General features: G+C 42.9%; 1 protein-coding gene across 5 annotated transcripts in view; it reads right to left on the bottom strand.

Moving 5' to 3' along the window:
- The window catches only part of NTAQ1 (N-terminal glutamine amidase 1), a 42292-nt gene that overhangs the window by 8081 nt on the left and 12642 nt on the right, over positions 1–21569 (bottom strand). For 2 of the 5 annotated variants that reach the window (XM_036264115.1, XM_036264116.1), the window contains exons 4-6: positions 16581–16729; positions 15329–15453; positions 10729–11400 (exon numbers count right to left, since the gene is read on the bottom strand). In XM_036264115.1, the coding sequence (XP_036120008.1) occupies positions 11291–11400; positions 15329–15453; positions 16581–16729 (384 nt within the window). In that variant the 3' untranslated portion in view covers positions 10729–11290. Of the gene's footprint in view, positions 1–7147; positions 7222–10727; positions 11401–15328; positions 15454–16580; positions 16730–21569 lie in introns of those variants that run through there. The other 3 variants (XM_036264113.1, XM_036264112.1, XM_036264114.1) reach the window with 3 other exon arrangements.

Below are 21569 nucleotides of genomic sequence, written 5' to 3'. Positions count from 1 at the left end.
TGTAAGGATTGCTGTTGCTCGGAACTGACCAGAATAATTCTTTCCTGTAATGAGGTAATTATTGAATCAAGTTCAGCAATCTTTTTTTTGCAACTTTGTTTACTTTAAAATGCCTAATGCCTTAGATATTTAAGATGTGTATCTTGGGTTTCAAGCTTTGAAATAAAAATCCCAGCCATATATAAGTTCACCTGACGTTTAAAAGCATTAGGAACAAGCAGGATGATTATTCACTGAGGTGTTTATCCGGAAACAGAGCCACTGTCAGATTATAGGAAGCTGAAATGGAATGTCACAGTCTCTGGAAATTGGCACTGAGGATTCATGTGACTACATACAGTGAGTTAAAGTAACGGACCCAAAGCCAACATTGCTTTTGATCATGAATCAATTTACAGCGATAGAAGGGAGTCCATGTGCTGGTGGAGCCCCACGCTTCTCTCTGGTCTCCTTAACCCAGACGAGCTGGGCTTCTGGGTTGGTAGAATGAATGGCCCATTGAAGGCTGAGGCACAGCACCAGCCTGGAGACACCACCTGGTGGCATTGGAGTTCTGTCCTGTAGGATGTAGTGTGCGCTCTGAGCAGTGACAGTGCTGCCAGAATTCATGGGCCTGGGCACCAAGGGACGGAAGTGAGGCATCTCTGGCTGCTATACCTCATGACCCTTCCCCAAATGTCTGCTTCCCTTTTCTGTGACCTTGAACCAAATTCCCTGCAGCATCAAGTTGCAAGAGTGACTTCTGTTATCACAACTGAAGCCCAACCAGTGTGCTTCCTGAATCAGCATCTCTCAGACAGGGGTCTGAGCGTCTGTTCTTTTTTTTTTTTAAACAAACTCTCCAGTAAATCTCAAGTTCTCAGTTTGAAGTTCACTGATAAATGTTCTTTGCAGTAACCACAAGGTAGGTTACTTCGGGTAAACAGCTTTAAAGGACACTTTGCCCAGACCATGGGGGAGCTGGATGCTCCACTCTGGCTCCACAATAGAGATCGCCTCCTGGTGTTAGCGGGAACTGAGAACTGCATAAAATGAACGATGGCAACTGCCTTGAGTGGATTACCTGGATTCAAATCCTGCCTCACTGGCTTTGTGGCTTTGGGTAAATTACTTTAATTCACTGTTTCCCCACCTGTAATATGAAGAGAATCTAGTTTATCTTGTTGTTTTGAGGATTAAATAGGTTAATTCACATAAAGGCTTAGAAGGACCATCTGGCATATATTAGGCACATAGTTTAAGTGTTAGCTACTTAAAGCACTTTACAGCTCTCAGCATGAAACATCCTCTCTCTCTCTCTCTGTCTCTGTCTCTCTGTCTCTGTCTGTCTGTCTGTCTGTCTCTCTCTCTCTCTCTCTTTCTCTCTCTCTCTCTCACACACACACACACACACACACACACATATGCAATCTCATTTGAGCTCTTTCTAAATAACTCTTGTCCTGGCTGGGTAGCTCAGTTGGCTAGAACATCATCCCGACACACCAAGGTTGTGGGTTCAATCCCGTCAGGGTGCATACAAGAATCAACCAACAAATGCATAAATGAGTAGAATAACAAATCAATGTGTGTGTCTCTCTCTCCCTTCCTCTCTCTCTAAAGAAATCAATCAATAATTTTTAAAAAAAAAATAATGCTTAAGGCAACCAAGGCCCAGAGAGGTTAAGCGACTTCCCCAAGGCCACAGAGCAAGTAATTAACAAAAGCACATCTGTAATGGGGACTAAGGACTCAAGCCTGATCTTTCCTGTAATCTGAGTTCAGGACACCAAGGAAGTCACACACAGCTCTACACTCTGTAGGCCTTGAGGGGGGAGTGACTCATCCATCGCCCATAGTCCTAGATGGTGTGTGCTAGAACAGTGTGACTGTGTTAACATTTTGCCCCTCAATTTCCTTCCAATGTTCTTCCCCAAAATTGCTCTGAAACTCCAGGTCCCCATGGTAACCTCAGGAAAGACTGCCTATTGGTGCTAAAGGAAATTCTGCTACGGCTGCTCCCTTGACTACAAGAGGATGTTATTAAAAGCCTGCCCCAGCAGACACCTGCTGTAGCTCATGGCCAACGCCACATTTTCCTTGGACTGAGAGGGTGAGACAGTTCACTCTCCAGCGCTAGGGTACAGTAGGCATGGAGGACAGGGGGGAAATGTAATCTGAGCCCCAGCTGTCACGATGAGCCACAGGACAAGGTGCTTTCCATACACATTTACGACAGGAGGCTGGAGTGAAGTGCACTCTGATTAAATCAACTTGTGATCATCTTTGCTATCTACAGAATTCATTTGTAGTGTGCTTTTAAGCCAAAAGGTGAGAGTAGGGCTTGGAGTTGAGGCTTGAAAGATTGCAAAAGAAACCTGTTTGAAAGGGGCAGTATAATCTAAAAAAAAAAAGAAATGGAATCTCGTCAAAGAGATGAATTCAAACAGCATGAATTTAGCAGCATTTTTTCTGGCACGATCCAGAGATCCAGTGAGGGAGACTCCACTTCCAAACTCCTTTGGTGACAGGAATTGCTCCTTCATTAAATATTCGAGGGTTGGCCCTGGCTGGTTTGGCTCAGTGGTTAGAGCGTCAGCCCGCAGACCGGAGAGACCGGGTTCGGCTCCCACTAAGGGCACATACCTCAGTTGCAGTTTGTCCCTGGCCCTGGTTGGGGTCGTGTGGGTGGCAACCACTCGATGTGTCTCTCTCGCATCGATGTTTCTCTCCCTCTCTTCCTCCCTCTCTCCCTCCCACTCTATCTGAAGATAAATGCAAAAGTGTCCTCAGGTGAAAATAAAAAAAAAAATATTCAAGGGCTATTTGTGGAGTACCTAATCTGTCACTCTGTACTAGGCACCAGCATTAGAGAGGAGAATAAAGCAGAGAGATAGCTCCCAGTCTAGTGAAGGGAGACAGAAAACAGGCTTTTAAACAAATAAATACACAAGGTGATAACTGCTATGAAGGAAAAAAGTAGTGAAGTAGCCTGACGTTGGTTGGGGGGATTAGCTTTGATCAGGAAAGGATTAGCTGAGTTGGAGATGAGACCTGAATGTCATGGAGATGTCAGCCAAGAGAAGATACGAGAAAGAAAGGTCGGATGAGGGCAAATAAAATGTGGGGTCCCTAAGGAAGGAGCGAGCGCATCCTGCTCGAAAACAGACACTGAACAGGGAAGGCAGGACAGGAAGTGGGCTGGGAGTGGTAGGGCTGGAATCAGAGGCAGCCACCCTCCAGGCCACGAAGGCCTCACGGGCCAGGGTAAGAACAGTGGATTTTATCTTAAGGACATGTTGAAGCCACTGTAAAGTGGTGGTGGTTGTTTTAAAGCAGAGGAGTGGGCCCTGGCCGGTTTGGCTCAGCGGTTGGAGCGTCGGCCAGCGGACCAGAGTCCCGGGTTCCACGCACCAAATAAATAAATAAATAAATAAATAAAGCAGAGGAGTGAGGTGATCTGATTTATATATATATTTTTAAAGATCACTCTGGCTACTTTGTGAGGAAAACACTGCAAGGTGAGAAGGGGACAGGAAAAAAGGAGGGGCCTATTAGGGCGGAGCCTACGGCTTTTCCACGATCTGGATGAAATATCTCTGCGGGGTACCCAGCTGTCCTCCATGTTATACTGAATGTTTAAACCAACGATGGGTCTATCAAAAGGGGTACCCCAGAGCAAGAACTGAGCAGGATTTGTCCGCATAAGAACAGTGGATCTGGAGGACAGGTCTTTGATGTCTCTAGCAGTCCTCTTGGAGGGGTAGAAATGGTTAACTTGTTCATCATAAAGGAAGAGTTGCACGAGGGCCAGACACATACAAGTCTCCCTTGACCCCCGTGCCCCTGCAGTACTGTGTCACTTCTCTGCTCCTTTTACCACACCACTGTTTCCTTTTGCCCATTCTCTCTTCGGCCATTTCACGTAGGACTTCATTCCTCTCTCCGATGAAATTGCTCTAAAGACCTCTGCAGACACTGCCAAAGACCATGGTCATGCAGTCCTCAGCTTACTCAACTGATCAGCACCACTTAACATGCTGATGCCTCTCCCCCTCTGGAAACACTTTCTCCTCCGGGCTTTCCTTGTTTCTCCTCCGGCCTCCCTGGCCATCCTGCTGGTGCCTTCTCATCTCCTGACCCCTCAATGTAAGAGCTGCCGGGGCTCGGTCCTCAGACCTCTTCTCCATCTGCGCTCATTCCTCAGTGACCTCACAGTGCGGTGCCTTCAGATACCACCCATGAACTGATATCTCGCTATTTCATATTCCCAGCCCGAACCTTTCCCAAATCCTTCTCCTTTTATTTGGCAACTCCTTAGACATCTAGGTGGCTTCTCAAATTTAACATGTTCAGAATAAAACTCCTGATCTTCCTCTCCAAAACTGTTCCACCCACATCGTTCCTAACTCACAGGGCAACCATCGCCCTGGCCGGTTTGGCTCAGCAGTTAGAGCGTTGGCCTGCGGTCCAGAGAGACTCAGGTTTGGTTCCCGCTAAGGGCATGTACCTCAGCTGCAGTTTGTCCCCAGCCCCGGTTGGGTCGTGTGGGTGGCAGCCAGTCTACGTCTCTCTCACATCGATATTTCTCTCTCTCTCCCTCCTGCTCTATCTGAAGATAGATGCAAAAATGTCCTTGGGTGAGGATAAAACAAGAAGAGGGCAACCATCCTTCCACACACAGTATATGTCCGTTGTCTGTCTTCTCCGCCAAAACGTGAGCTTTAGGAGTGCAAGGGGTTTGTTTTCCTCGCTGCTGAGGCGCCAGCACAGGAACCGTGCTTGGCTCTGCTTTACTTGCTAATGAGAGTAAAGTGGCAGCTCTGTCCCTGGAACCCGACCACTCTACATCTGTTTTCTTTTAGTTCTGTCTCATTCATCACGACCTAGCTTTACAAAGGCTGGGCATGTACTAGACGCTAGTACGTACATAGATGAAGAGATGGATGGATGGATGGAACCTGCTTCCCTGTAACTTCTCTGTTCTCCAAAATTTATTCAAGGCAAATGACCATGACTTCCTCTTCCCTGAACTGCATGTATCTGGTATGTCCCAGGCTTCCAGCCACCAGTGAGTGCAAGCCTGCCACATTTATAGTAATCCCAAATCTTTTTCTTTTTTTTTTATCCTCACCCGAGGACATTTTTCCATTTTTTGTTCAGATAGAGTGGGAGGGAGAGAGAGGAAGAAAGAGAGAGAGAAACATCGACATGAAAGGGACACATTGAGTGGCTGCCACCCGCACGACCAACCAGGGCTGGGGACAAACTGCAACTGAGGTACGTGCCCTTAGCGGGAACCGAACCCTGGTTTCACTGGACCACAGGCAGATGCTCTAACCACTGAGCAAAACCAGCCAGGGCGTAATCCCAAATCTTGATGATTTAAGCACACATTCACCAACACAAAGTCCAGCTATTTTTTTTTTTTAATCCTCACCCAATGACATTTATGGATTTATCTTCAGATATAGCAGAAGAGAGGGAGAGAGAGAGAAACATCAATGTGAAAGAGACACATTGACTGGCTGCACTCACACGACCCCATCCGAGGCCAGGGACAAATTGCAACTAAGGTACCTGCCCTTAGCGGGAACTGAACCCCGGGTCTCTCTGGACTGCGGGCTGACGCTCCAACTGCTGAGCCAAACTGGCCAGGGCAAGTCCAGCTTTTTAAATAAGCATTCTCCACCAAGAATGTCTGCAAATCATCAAGTGTGCTTACTATTAAAGGCTGAATGTACTCAAGCCCCCGCTAGTGTGTGACCCCTATGCTAGGTCATTTTCTATTGCAAAGTCCTAATGAATGGAGATTTTGAGAATGGAGAATCAGAGCCATAGCCTACAGACATTCCCATGCTTCTGCTCCACTGCTCTGACCCAACCACTCAACCACCAAAATTCCAACCTGTGTCAGACCACTGATTACTGTTCTCATACTGCCCCAGACCAAGGTTCTCCTAGGGCCATGCTGGGCCCCTAGTGACACAGTTCTTCCCTTTCATTCCCAGAAGACAGGGCTTTCAAGAGGGTGTAGGAGTGAGGTCAAGGGTGCAGTGCATGAAGGGGAAGCAATGAGGAGGCACACCTCATACGGTACCTACCACCAGGGAGGCCTCATCTCCAGCCCTCATCGTCCAATCTGATCCACTTGGTCAGATGTCTTCTTCACTCGTGTCATGTTCTCTAGGGAACCTATTTTTCTCTTATCTAGCGAAGATGACTTTGAAGAACCCTGGTCCATCAGACAGGACTTGATGTGTCTAAACCCTAGATGAGGACAAGGTTCATTTGACTTCTTTCCCACAAGGCTCCTGAACCTCATGCAAAATGAGATATAGACAGACATCTCTTTTTGGGGTTCCTGAACATTCTCTAAAGGATGATGATTTCAGAAACATCGTGGGACATTTAGGGGGAGGCTCACATGAGTGCACAGAGAATCTAACTCTGCGTGGTACATCACAAAGTCTTATTTCCGGCCCAGTCAAAATACCGTCACAACTGTTTGGATGAGCACTGTATTATTTAGAGAGGGAAGGCTGAACTGCTGGATCAAGAATCATCAAAAATTCTGTGACTTAAAAAAAAATACACTTTTGCCCTGGCTGGAGTGGCTCAGTTGGTTGAGCATTGTCCCATGCACCAGGAGGTTGCCGGTTCGATTCTGGTCGGGGTACATGCCCAGGTTGCAGGCCCAATCCCCAATGGGGGTGTGCAGGAGACAGCCAACGAATGTTCTCTCTCATCTATGTTTCTCTCTCCCTCTCCCTTCCTCTCTAGGAAGTCAATAAAAAAAAAATATTTCTTAAAAAAATACACTTTGGCCCTGCTGGTTTGGCTCAGTGGTTAGAGTGTCTGCCTGTAGACCAATGAGTTGCGGGGTCAATTCTGGTCAAGGGCATGTACCTCAGTTGAGGTTCGTCCCTGCCCCTAGTCAGGGTCATGCAGAAGTGGCCAGTTGATGTCTCTCTCTCGGATTGGTATTTCTCTCTCTCTCTCTCCTTCCCTCCCTCCCACTCTGTCTGATGATAAATGGAAAAATATCCTTGGATAAGGATTTAAAAAAAAAATACACACACACACACACACACACACACACACACACACACACACACTTTTGCCTCTTAAGTTCCACACCATACTTTTCAGGCAGCTATGCAACTCAGCTCCACAGGGTCATTCAGGAATCCAGGCTGATGGTGGCACTTCTATCTTCAGAGGATAACTTCCGGGGCCATTCTAGTCATCACCATTCCATCCAGTGGAAAACAGGAAAAAGGTGTGGAGTAGGTAGGCAATGTTTCAGAAGTCAGCCCTGTAAGTGGCCACATCTTTCCCCTTACAATTCAATGATGAGAACCTGGTCACATGGCCACACCTAACTACAAAGGAGACTGGAAAACGTGGTCCCTGGCACAGCCACTGCAGACCAGTATCATTATTTTACTCTAGAACAAGGACAGCATATTATAGCCCAGGGGTCAACTCCTCAAGCCCCCTGGTTTTGTAAACAAAGATTTACTGGAGCACAGCCACACCCACTCATTTTCATACTGTCTACGGTGACTTTACCTGCTACTAAGGTAGAGTTGAACAGTCATGACAGAGCCCTTAAGGCCTGCAAAGCCTAAAACATTTACTATTTGGCCCTTTATAGAAAATATCTGCTATCCCCTTTAATAGGAAAAACAAAAAACAAAAAAACAAGAATGGATTTGGTGGGACAACTAGCAGTCTACACTTTCAAAATATATCTCAGAAATTGTTATAAAGACACAGGACAAAAATATTCCTTGAAGCATTTCACGCCATACCAGAAGACTAAAAACAACTTGTAAAGGACTGTTAAATGATGAACTATGCATACCACAGAATACATGTAACCTTTACAAAGAATGAGGAAGTTCAACATGTACTGATTAGAAAAATACCCAAATATATCAACTTTAAAAAGTAAAATGCAGGAGAGCTGTTTAGAATGTTACCTTTGTGGGGAGAGAAAAACAACAGAATTTAATGCATAATACAAATATGCTTACATGGGCATAAAAAACTCCTGAGAGGACCTAGATGAAACTCAAAACAGAAGCTATTTCTGGGTAGGGAAGTCAGAAAATGAAGGACAGAGTGGAGGGAAGTTTACTTTTCACCATATACCCTTTTATACATTTTGAATTTGTACACTGTGCATGTACTATCTATTTTTTAAGTAATAAATTTAAAATTAAACTGAGAAAAACCACATTTACAAAAGAATTGGTCATTATTTCCAATGCCAATCAATTCCTCTTCTGAAAGACATAATCTTTCTTAAAAGGCATGGCAATACCTTCCATCAGGAATAGTCAGTCCTGCGGACCTGGGAATCACTTTATGTTACTGTATTTGCATCCCTGCTCCACGGTATGGCAGATTCTCAGAGATAGCTCATTTCTCTTATTTTCATAGTCAACTTACAAGTTCTAGTTTAGCCCCCTGTTTTTCTTGAAAGTTCCTCTTTCCAGACAGTATTTATTCAGTTCTCTCACACATGTTGAATAGAAAGAGAAGCAAATCTGACCTCAGAGAAAAATAAAGTACAGAAAGACAAAAGTAACACTTCCTAAGCCTGGTAAAAATAAACAACTCTGAAGAAAAATCTTGTAAGGGGACCAACCCGCCTTTCGGTTCAAACTGACAGTGATCCATTGCACACGGGCTGAAGAGCAAAAGAAATCAGTGGTTGACATAACTGGTAGGTCTGCAAGCTGGAGCTGGCTTGAAACACAGAGACATCCGGGCCCTCAGAAATGTCCCAGGAGCTGTGGTCCTCTCAGCGCTGCGGGGTCTCTCTGCAGGCAGGCCCTTGTCCTGTGGCAGCAAGATGCCCACAGATCCCACACTCCCAGGCCCCTAGCTTAGCAATCCGGACAGAGAAAGAATGTCTCTCTCTGAACTCAACACAGCAAATCCAGAGGACACTGTAACGGGTCCTTCTTAGACCTGGCCAGGGCTGGCGTCCAAGCCTGGCCCAGCTTAGGCTATATGCCTTTACCTGTGGGCCACCAGGACTGTATGAAATGTGCAAACAGGGGTTCCCCAAAGAGCACTGTAGGAGTGCTAGGCAGAAAAAACAATAAATGTTCTCTATTGCTTCTAACAAGTCAAGACTACGGCCCCTGGATATTTAACAGGCTTAAAGCAATAAACCTTGCTCCCTACCCTGGTGAGAAGACGGGGTTTTTCAATTTCAAGTCAAGGTGGCTGAGCCAATCAAACTGACACACACACACTGTCTGATTTGCCTGCACTAGCCATAATTTTGAATACCAGATAGAAAACCTGCTTATACTTTAGCAAAACAGAAAACCTAAAAATGCAATTTGTAAATCAGACTACTGTCCTTTGGCTCCTCTACAACATTTCACTCAGGACAAAGTATTTCCATGGTGCAGCCTGCCAAAATGTGTCTTCTCCATTTTAGCCACATACTTTTTCAATCACCATCTGAAGGTCAACACAATATCCAAGTTTGAGGTTTATATTTAGCTCTAAATTATAATATAACTTAATAGACTATATTTGTATTCCTCTTACAAAAATTCATTCACTTATCTTCCAAGTCAGCTGAACCAAATGGAGACATTTGGATACATGCTACTTCCTTGGTTGATCCTTGAATAAATGACTTCAGTTGTCCCTCCACAGCACAAGACAGGAAAGTTATATTAAAGTTTCGTAATAAGCAGAAAACTCATCTAAGACTAAAAGCCTAGACATCCTAGCTATAAGAAATTGCTCTTTTTTAAAAAAAAATTTTTTTTGCTTTATTGATTTTAGAGAGAGAAGAAGTAAGAGGGAAAGTGAGATAGAAATATCAATAAGAGAGAACATAGATTGGCCACCTCCTACATGCTCCCCACTGCGGATCGGGTCCACAACCTGGGCATGTGTCCTGACCAGGAATGGACCTGGCGACCTCTTGGTGCATGGGTGGATGCTCAACCGTTGATGCTGAGCCACACTGGCAGGACAGAAATTGCTCATTTTTTACAGTAGAATCATGAAGACATGAATGAGAACTACTGCTATATGCTAGTTTAATGCCAAACATCTTTTATTTGGAATTATAAGAGTAAAGCCAAATTTTCAACACATCTTCAAGGAGAAAGACTGATAAATGTATTTTAAAGCAATGATTGAGATATTCTTAGGTATCCTCATCAAAAGTGGCACAAAATTTTCAAAACAAAATTAATTTTTATTTATTTTATTTTTTTAAATCCTCACCCAAGGATATTTTTCCATTTATCTTCAGATAGAGTGGGAGGGGGAGAGAGAGAGGGAGAGAAACATCGATGTGAGAGAGACACATTGATTAGTTGCCTCCTGCACCACCCCTGGAGCCCAGGGACCAAACCACAACTGGGGAACATGCCCTTGACCAGAATCATATCTGTGACTCATTGGTCTGCAGGCTCCAACCGTTAAGCCAAACAGGCCAGGGCAAACAAAACAAAATTAATTTTAAATAAATTTTATTTAAAAAACAAAAAACAGCCCTGGACAGTTTTGCTCAGTGGTTAAAGCGTTGGCCCACAGACCAATGAGTGGCGGGTTCAATTCCAGTCAAGGGCATGTACCTCAGTTGTAATTCGTCCCCGGCCCTGGCTGGGGTCGTGCGGGAGGCAGCCACTTGATGTGTCCCTTTCATGTAGATGTTTCTCTCTCTCTCTTCTCTCTCCCTTCCACTCTATCTGAACAAAAGTGGAAAAATGTCCTGGGGTGAGGATAAAAAAAAACATACACAAATAGGCCAAATAACACTCAAGCCGAAGAGGGCTGCAATCTTTAAAGAATTTAATAGTCCAAAAAGACTAATACTTCTTGCTGATTCAGCACACATTATCAGCCCTCTTCAGGCAGCAACACCAACACTAGCAAACATCTCATGGCCCCCTTTTATGGGCACTGGATTCACTGAGCAATGAGCCACAGCCCTGCCCTCTAGGAGCTTACAGTGTAACTGGAGAAAAACAAAACATCCAGAACAGACACAAAGTCCACACGTCTATCACAACAAAAGCAATTACTGGCATAAGTCATCACATGTTTTAACAAATGAGCCACAGGACTATCTTGGCAAATATATACTACATCAAGTTCCAACCTGACATCAAAAAAACAAACAAAGTTTTTATTTTTTGTTCAATCATGTTTCAAAAGAATTGAATTAAAAGAGGAAAACACAATTCCAAACCAAATGTACCATGAAGTTTACTGTTCATGTCCCAGCATTCCTCCAGGGTTCTACATCCAGAAGTCAAGTTCAGTAGTTTTGACTGCCAAAACGATGTACAAATTCAGACAGGGAGTAAACAGCTCCCCACCCTACCTCAGGATCCATACTGATAAAATCATTCAGGTTCATTTTGGAATCTAAAAAAAGATGCATGAAAGAAATATCCACTGAAAGCACAATTTTGATTTAACAGCAATAAAACCACCCAGAAGTAGGGGGAAGTATTCACACGGATAAGGGTTTAATATCGCTGCTATTGTATTCTTGTTGCACATGTGTAACCTTGATCTAATCATGACAAAATATCATACAAACCCAAACTGAGGGATACTTTACAAAATAACTGACCAGTGCTCCTCAAAAGTTTATAAGTTGTAAAAAAAAGAACTTGTCACAGACTGAAGGAGACCAAGGAGACATGACAACTAAACGTAATACCCTGGGTCAGAAAAAAAAAAAAAAAATTAGTGGAAAAACGTGCAAAATTTAAGTCAAGTCTAATAGTTAATAGTATTATGTCAATATTTTTGTGTTAATTGTATAATTTTCTTGGTTTGAATAATTACACTATGGTTTACTCAGAAAATCAGAATCTGAGTAAAGTGTATATAGGAATTTTGTCTGATTTTTGCAAATTCTCTAGAAATCTAAAATTATTTGAAGCTGAAAGTGAAATTTGTTTTTTTCTTCTTTTTTTTGTTTTTTTTTTTAACTTCAAGTTGAAAGTGAAATTTAAAAATGCATGAATAGCTCGACCAGTGTGGCTCAGTGGCCTGAGCACGTCCCATGGACTGAGAAGTCCCGGTTCGATTCCTAGTCAGGGTACATGCTAGGTTTCAAGTTCGATCCCCAGTAGGGGGCGTGCAGGAGGCAGCTGATTGATGTTGATGTTTCTCTCTCATCGATGTTTCTACCTCTCTCTCCCTCTACCTTCCTCTCTGTCTAAAATCAATTAAAAACATGTTTGTTTGTTTTTTAAATGCATGAATAACCAAACTGCCAACTTACAGGAAATTCAGAGGACAAAAAAGAGATACAATTAGGAAAATCCAGATGGTTTCTCCCAGACTCAGTTTCTTCAACAAATAAATTACAAGAAAACAAAAAAGAGAGTTGGAAAAGGAACCTATATATTTAAAAACACCATCCCTACAACAACAACAGCTAGATAATCAGCAGAAGCAGAAGTTTTGTTGAAGTCATCAGAGAGCTGGGGATGCAGGATGTCCAAGTTACCTGAAATAAAGGAAAGACAGGAACCTCCGAGGAGAGATGGGGCACAGGCTCTCGTCTACCTGGGACAGATGCCACACTCCATATAAATCAGTAAGTAGGTCAGCTAAAATTTTTAATGAATTGTTAATGGAAACCTCAATTTCTGAAATAGAATGGTATTTGTTTTCTAGGACTTTTAAATATAATTCAATAAAAAATGATTACTATCTTCAGGTATTCTTACTTAAAAAGATCAATGTATAAAAACAAAATGAAAATTTTTAAATTGTTAAAAGATCAATGTGTGTGCAACAAATAAGATTTTACCCATAATCTCCCATGAGCCCTCTAGAATTTGTTTACATAACACCAGTCCTCGAGCTCAGCTCCAATTAGCCAGTGTTACTATAATATCCCTGACAGCAAGAAGGTGAGAGGTATATGTGGACCAGAGGCAGCAAAGGGCTTAGAAAGAGAAGACAACAAATTAGTGCATTCTATATTCAGCCCAAGACTTGGGAAATGTCCTTAAAAACTAAGTCATTAGTAGCTAGTGTTGGAACTAAGTCCTTATGGCAAGACTATATATAATACTGTAAATCTCAGCTTCCATCTTATCAGGAAAAGAGTTCCTTTCTTTAAAATACATTAAATACAGCCCGGTCAGTGTGGCTCAGTGTTTGAGCATCAATCCATGCACTAAGAGGTCATCAGTTTGATTCCTGGTCAGAGCATATGCCCAGGTTGTGGGCCAAATCCCCAGTGGGAGGCATGCAAGAGGTGGTCAACCGATGTTCCCTCTCATCGCTATTTCTATCTGTCTCACCCTCTCCCTTCCTCTCTCTAAAATCAATAAAGAAAAAAACATTTTTATAATTTTTTAAAATATATATATATATATATATATATATAAAATGCTAACAGGCAAAGAGTGGTCCTGCAGACACATGTCCACCAAAATCATTAAATGTATAGGCTTTCACAATGCACAATGTATTGAATATACTAAATTTTAAGTCGTAAGAGTCAATCCCGTAACTAAATGTAAGGAATCAAGTAAAGTTTATATTAAAATATCTAAAACACGCATTAATTTAAGGTTTGATACTTCCTTGAGCCTTTTTTTAACTTTTTAAAAAAATAAAACAAAACTAATTAGCTAAAAGTGATTCCCACTTATCTTATCATTGGATATATTCCTGTAATAAATACAAGGCTTGACGTAATCAATTTACTACATAAGAGAACATTATAATGTGGTTAAATTATTGCATGAGAAACCAATGTGTTCACCCCACACTGCAGAGCAGATTCCTTTTAGTTTCAATCTCAGGTTCAGGAAGCCCCTAATGAACTAATGACATATGCAACAAAAAAAGACAACCCCCCACCACTGCCCCATAAAAATCCCTCCTCAAGCACAGTGTGCTGACCCTGCTACTTTCTAGCCATGCACCTTAGGCAAAATGCTCCAGCTTCCTGCACTGCAGTTTACGCATCTGTCCAATGTTGAAAATAAAGTGTGACTCGCTGAGTTGTAGTGAAAAGTAAATTAAATTAGTATGTAAAGGGGCTGGCACAAAACCTGACACAAAACAGCACTTATTACAGGTTAGCAGTCATCAAGCCCAAAGGAATGACTCAAAGAGTATCAGGGCTGATGAGGTGGTGTTTACTGAACGTCTACTATGCAGAAGGCTCTGAGTTAGTGCTCACATCTATGAGATGAGAAGCTACCAAGACACGTTGTCCCAGACCACACCACCTACAGCAGGTTGTCCAAGACTAAAAGGTAGACCCGTGAAGCCTTCTAACCACGGAGCTGACCCTAAGCTAACACTGAGCCCAGGAAGCAGGCTAGTGGACCAAAAAGCAATTCCAATATACATTTTTTAAATTATGAGAGCTTTTCAGAGAGCCTCAAAAATAAGAGTTTGAATCCTCTTTTAGTTCACTCCCTTCAGATATGCCAAATATATTCTTACCTTCTTCCTTGCTGAACTCTGAATACTTCTGCCCCATTTTTCTGGCTGCTGCACAGCTTACAGAGCACTTTCGCACTTACACACACACAGCATCAGCCATGGGATGGGATGATCTCACCAATAAATGACAATGCTGTAAATTACTTTCAACCATAAATAATGTTTCAACTCATGTGAATGCCAAATAATAATAATAAGGTGAAGAGCCCTTCATCTACTCAAACCTCAAGAAATTATGAACTGGACTGATGCCTAAAAGCACATAAATGAGATGAGTGGTACAATAAAACCTGCTAGCTCGCACCTCCTCCTAATGCAGACTTTATTCTAGTGCCAGGGAAATGACATTTCGTACATCACGAGGATGCACTGGTAATTTTTTCACAACATGAAACCCTACCACAGCAAGGTGCTACAAGTCCCACTGTTAAATGACACAAACACGCAGCTCTCCTAAAGACCGATGTCCCAGCAGCCAGTACATCCAATACTCTAGCAAGTGTTGCAGTCTCTCCTTAACAACTTTCCTCTCCCATGACTTCTTATGCTTTCCGGTCCTGCTCCTTGTGCCTCAATTTCTGAATGTAATAAATACACAGAACTGCCCTGGCTGGTTTGGCTCAGTGGTTGGAGCATCGGCCTGCAGACCAGAGAGCCCCGGGTTCGGTTTCTGCTAGGAGCACGTATCAAAAAACACAAAATAATAAAATAAAATAAATAAATAAATACATAGAACTACAGTTCCTCTTACCTCCTTACCACTCAGGGGTTTGCACAAAGAACAACGCAATCTTTGCCCTGTTAAGAAAAAGTGCTGATCTGCACAGGGACTGGAAACCCCTCTAGGGAAGCATCTTTGGCTCACCTCCAGTTTGAATGCAGGGATATGATGGAGGAGGCTCTCTCCAGTTCCCACTGGAATCTTTCATGTGAGATCGGTCAGAAGCAAAGTTCTTCAAATAAGAATCTGCACGGATAACTCTAAATTTCCTGCAGGTAAATAGGCACTCGTTTATCTCAGGGAGGTATCACAGTTGAAATTCTAACTTAATTTCTACACAGACTCACTTTCTGTGACATGCACAAAACTATGCAGGCATTTTTGTACTATTTGTGATAGGCAAATATGTGTGCAGTTTATTATTACCTATTAAGGAAGCCATGAGAAATGATCAGATGAACTGTAGAACTACAAAAGCATGAAATATATCCTGCTGCTATTATTTACTCAATTGTGAACCAAGGGCAAAAGGCATTATTTTCAGGTGCTGCCATGACAGCCGTCTCAACTTTGTCATCATAAGGTATCCCATTCCCATACCACACACACAAAAAAGCAAGAGTATGAGAGAAATCCTTAAAACTACTGGAGATCTCATCACACAAATTTTTAAAAGACTGCCAACCTTTTATACAATGAACAACCTTTAAAACTTGAAAACAGCCCTGGCCGGTTTGGCTCAGCGGTTGGAGCGTCGGCCTGCGGTCCGGAGAGACCCGGGTTCGGTTCCCGCTAAGGGCACGTACCTCGGTTGCAGTTTGTCCCCGGCCCTGGTTGGTCGTGCGGGTGGCAGCCACTCGATGTGTTCCTTTCACATCGATGTTTCCCTCTCTCTCTCTTCCTCTCTCTCCCTCCCACTCTGTCTGTACAAAAAATGGAAAAATGTCCTCGGATGAGGATAAAAAAAAAAAAAAACTTGAAAACAGCCCTGGCCAGTTTGGCTCAGCGGTTAGAGCGTTGGCCTGCGGTCCAGAGTCCCGGGTTCGGTTCCCGCTAAGGGCACGTACCTCGGTTGCAGTTTGTCCCCGGCCCTGGTTGGGTTGTGCGGGAGGCAGCCACTCGATGTGTCCCTTTCACGTCGATGTTTCTCTCTCTCTCCCTCCCACTTTACCTGAACAAAAATGTAAAAATGACCTGGATGAGGATTAAAAAACAAAACAAAACTTGAAAACATTTTGAATCTTCTGCGTAGCACATCATTCTCAAATATCAACTCAATGGTGATGCCAAGGAAAGTTATCTTTACAAAACAAATGCAAAATCAAACAAAACAGCTCTATATAATTGTCAAGGTCTCACTTCAGAAAGCAGGAAAGCTCCTCCTGAATGTCCTCACCTTCTAAACTGTGGATGGATGTCCTCATCAGACTTAAAGGCGTCTTCCACATAAGCGTCAAAGGGACAGGGAAATGGCAGGACAGTGTCGAGATCATAAATGAAGCTCTGTCCTCCACTTGAAACATGAAGCAAGACAACATGGTAATCCTAGAAGTAAAAGTTGCTGAAGTTAATCAAGTTATTTATCATGGTGAATTCCAAGGCTATATGATATACAATGAGTATACAGCATCAAAAATAGATACAAGATAAATACAGCTCTCTTTATGATTGGAAAATAAAATAAATACAAAATCCTGAAAACAGACCAAATGTGTGTGTGTGTGTGTGTGTAATTTCTGCAGCACTGTTTATAATAGTGGAAATTCAGAAACAACCAAAGAGGGGTATGGTTAATAAACCATGATGCAGCCATATGATGGAATACTATGCAGCTGTTAAAAAGAATTTGGGATTGTGATGAGGCAGAGCGGGGAAGATGGCTAAAGCCTAAAGAAGTCCTGTCTGCTTGCTCCAAACATAGGACTAGACCTGAGGCTAAACTGTAGAGGATTTACCTTGAAAAACCATCTGAAAATAGCTGACTGGAAATACTGTGAGCAAGGAGGTCAAGGAGAGGAGGAGATGGAGAAGCAGGTGAGCGAACTCACGCAGCTCTGTACCACAGCACAGCTTGGAAGACAGAGGGAAGGTGAAGCAGTGCAGCTCCAGCTCCCTGGGAAAGGGGGGATTCAGCACCACATAGAGATCCCCAAGGGAGAGCAACAGAGAAGGGAGGGGGAACACACACTGTGCCTGGGGAAAGAGCTCTGTTCCTCTCCACCTCAAGTGAGGGGGTGCCCCTCCCCCTACCCACGGAATGGCTCTCGGAGCAGAAGATTGGCACCCCAGTGGCAGTGCCTGGTGCGCTGGGAAATCAGACATCAGAATAGGAGGGAGCCTAAGTAGAACCCCTACCCTGCGGAACAGCATAGGGAGTAGGGCAGGAAATCAGTGGCAGAGACTGATGTGTTGGGGATTCGAACATCTGACCAGGTGGGAGCCTGGGTAGTAGCCCCGAGCAGCGCAAGCTGGCCTTGCTGAAAAATTAAAGAGCTATGCTGGGCATTTTTTTTTTTCTTTCTTTCTTTTCATTACCCTGTTTTGTTTTGTTTTTTTCTATTCTCACCTGCTTGGGGTGAGGCACCAGCAACCCAAGGAGAACTGAGGCATTGGAAGGAAAAGAGACTGCCTGCCTTTCCTGCAAACTTTAGTCATCATCATCAACACAAATCTGAGTAAACTACCTTGACTGGACCTGATACCCCGCAAAGCCCACTGGGGAAAGGAAAAGCAGCCCAGAACAAATACATACACGTGGCTAGCCCTAAAGGTGACTCAGCCTCTGGGCTAGTGAAGCCCAGCACATAGGGCTACCCGGGACCATGCCCTGAAGGGCTCCAGCCAGGATGCCAAGGACCAGGCAGGCACAGTGATTCACAATGGCCTATACCAGAGAACTGCCCAAGAGGACAGGGATCCACATCCAAGGGGCCAGATCCCACTACAGCGGAGAAAAACCCAGCGAGCTCCATAAAGGGTACATCCAAGGTATTTTTTTCTGTTATTGTTGTGGTGGTGATTTTGATATGTGGGTTTTTTGTTGTTGTTGTTATTAATCCAATTGTTTTTTCTCCTTTTTTCATTTTCCATTTTCTACTTTCCTATTCTATATTTTGTCCAAGATAGCATTACTACCTTCTAAAATTATTACTTCAGTTATTATTTTCTACCTTTTATTTTTCATACTTACCCTATTTCTGGTCTCTGCCTTCTTTGCTTTCATATTCTTATTTTTGTTTCTTCCTCCCTTCTCCTAACACTTTTGGTCCCATGCTTTCTAGTATTCTATTTGTGTACATGTGTGTGTGTGTTTTCTGGTTGTTTGCTTGTCTTTTAAGCTTTTCATTGAAGCGGATGCTTCTACCACTGTAGATGCTGATATTTGTTAAAGGTGCCCTTTGGTTTGGTCTGCTATTGCCTTGTCTTCTTTACTTTCATATATCCTTTTATTCCACCACCCCTTTTAATTCGTTCCATCTCATGCCTTCTAGTATTGTTCATTGCGTGGGTGTGGGTGGGAGCATGTGGGTTTTCAGTTTGTCTTTTAATCCTATTGCTGAGCCCGGGGCTTGTATCATTGTTCAAGCTGATGTGTTTTTTTTTTTCAGGTTTTTTATTTAGTCTGGTTGTGCATTGCCTTCTTTACTTTTATTTTTTTCTTTCTCCCTCTTCTAATTCTTTTGCTCTTGCACCTCCTATTGTTCTTCGTGTGGGTGTGAGTATGTATGTCTGTCTTTTAATCTTTTTGTTGAAGTGGTCGCTTCTATTATTATTGAGACAGATATTCTGGGGGGTTCTTTATGCTTTGGTCTGATTGCTTTATTTTGTTCTGTCAACACCTCTATAACAGCTGGCATGACAGGGTCAACAGGGCCAGGGTTGAGATTCATAGTTAACAACCAAGGACTGAGCCCACCCACAAACAGGTAACAGCAATCAAAACCCAAATTCAACAGGAGAGCCCACATAACCTACACAAGGGTCTACCCTAGAGCACCCAGCACAGAAAATAAAGAAGACAACTCCAGTGGGTCCTACAAGAAGGCCAACACATCAAAACTGGGAGCCATAGCAGTCTTATCTGATACACACCGACCTGCCTAAGTGGCCCAACATGCCTCACCTGGACCCCAACTACCAGACTAACAAAATGGTGACACAAAAAAACAACCCCCAAATGAAAGAAAAGGAGGAATCACTAAAAAGGAACTACATAAGATGGAGGCAAGCAATTTGTCAGATAAAGAATTCAAAGCAAAGGTTTTAAGGGTTCTCAAACAACTTAGTAAGAATTGCAAGCAACTTAATGAGAACTACACCAGCATAATGAAAGAGGTAGAAGCTGTGAATAAAGATCAAGTGGAAATGAAGAATGACATAGTTGATATTAAAAATACCTTGGAAGTATTCAATAGCAGGTTAGAAGTTGAAGACCGAATCAGTGAGTTTGAAGATATGGCAGGAAAAAAACACCCAAATAGAGCAGCAAATGAATTAAAAAACAGTTTACAGGGGCTTTGGGACAATATAAAATGTAACAACATTCGCATAATAAGGGTACCAGAAGGAGAAGAATATATGTACCCATATGTTGATAGCAGCACTATTTACAATTGCTAAGATCTGGAAACAGCGCAAGTATCCTTCAATAAATGAGTGGATAAAAAAAGTTGTAGTACATACACACAATGGAAACTATGCAGCTGTAAGGAAGAAAAATCTCTTACCCGTTGAGATGACATGGAGAGACCTGGAGAATATTATGCTAAGTGAAATAAGCCAATCAGAGAAAGACAAATATCACTTGATCTCACTTATTTGTGGAATATAATGAACATAATAGACCCAGAAACGTAGAAGTAGGGTACAGACTGACAAACCTCAGAAGAGGGGGACGGGGGTAGGGAAGAGACAAACCAAATAATTTATTTGCATGTATGCGTAACCAATGAACATAGACAACAATGCTGGAAGGGTGTCTGGGGGAGGGGTAGGGAAGAAGATGTCAATGGGGGGAAAAGGAGAAACATCTGTAACAAAAGTAAATTAATAAAATAATTTGGTAAATGTATGTGGAAAACAGGAAAATGTCTATGTTAAATAGCTGGATGGAAGAAGCAAATTGCAGAATTATTATTTTTAAAAGGTACATGTATATAAAGACACACATGTGCATTCAGAAGTACGTATGCACACATATAAATACAGAGGACAAAGTCTGCAAGAATATCCTCCAAACTCTTCACAAAGGGAACTGCTTGAGGTTAGCGTGGAAAGGGGAAGAAGGACTTTAATTTCTTGTTTTATACTATATTTATAGTTAAAAGAAAGAAAAATGTTGGTTTTGGGTTTTTTCTAATCAGCTAAAACTTCATCTGTAACCATTAAGGAATAAAGACAGCTTTGTGCACACAGCTTGGTCCGTGTGTATGTGAATTCTCACTCTCACTCCCAGACACGAAGCACTGCCTGAAGGGAGGTCAGGGTGGTTATCAAGGGACATGAGGGCAATCCGGTGCTCCGAGTTCCTCAGAACAAAAATGCTGTCACAGAACACGAGATAAAAAGTTCAGTCACATTACTGTAACATTCATAATATCCTCTCACGTTTCTAGTACTTCAGAACTTATAAAGCACTCTCTCAAATGTTATTTCATTTGACCCTGGGAGGTGGGAAAGATAACTAATTCACTGAGACTAGAGATGTTGTATCACCAGAGCCTAAAGTGCTTCCTCTGGCTCCGATTCTAGCTTAGTAAAGCAGAAATAGCATCAGAAATGGATGCTGATTCCCTGTACTCCCCTTAATGCATCCGACCCTCCAGATATAAACGAAGAGCAGTTTCCCCTGTAACAGTCCACTTGCCTTCCTCTGGGCTCGTTCATCTTATTCCCCTCCATCTGCAGCAACCTTCTCCACCGTGCTCTCCATATCCATCACTCAAGCTCCGACTCAAATGCTTTCTTCCCCCTACGTCTGCTTTCGTTTTTTTTATCTTCTCCCGTCCCCTGCCAGAGGCAGCCTCTGCCTTATCCAAAATCTGCTTCTCTCTTCACATCTTCTAACTCACGTTGCAGCTGTTTTGCAGTACACACTATTATTTGTGGGAAACTGTGCTGCTGAAATGCAGGCACAAAGGTGAGAAAGGCAGCTCCTCACCCTCAAGGGGTTCCCAGAAAAGTGAGTGGGAAACACAAGTCAATTGTTGCAGGAGCGAGAATGAGAAAGAATGAAGGAGGCCAGGGAACCTGCAGGTAAGGCATTCTGAAGTTGGGTGGACTATTCAAACCTCAGCCCTTCCACTTACCAGCCTCAGTTTTCTCTTTTATAAAATGGAGGTAACTGTAGCACCTACCTCAGAGTGCAAGGGGAGAACTAATGAGA

This window comes from Molossus molossus, unplaced genomic scaffold (genome assembly GCF_014108415.1).
Source record: "Molossus molossus isolate mMolMol1 unplaced genomic scaffold, mMolMol1.p scaffold_m16_p_16, whole genome shotgun sequence".
Lineage (NCBI taxonomy): Eukaryota > Metazoa > Chordata > Mammalia > Chiroptera > Molossidae > Molossus > Molossus molossus.
Note: the sequence above shows the minus strand (reverse complement) of the source record. Positions and strands in the feature narration are given on the sequence as shown.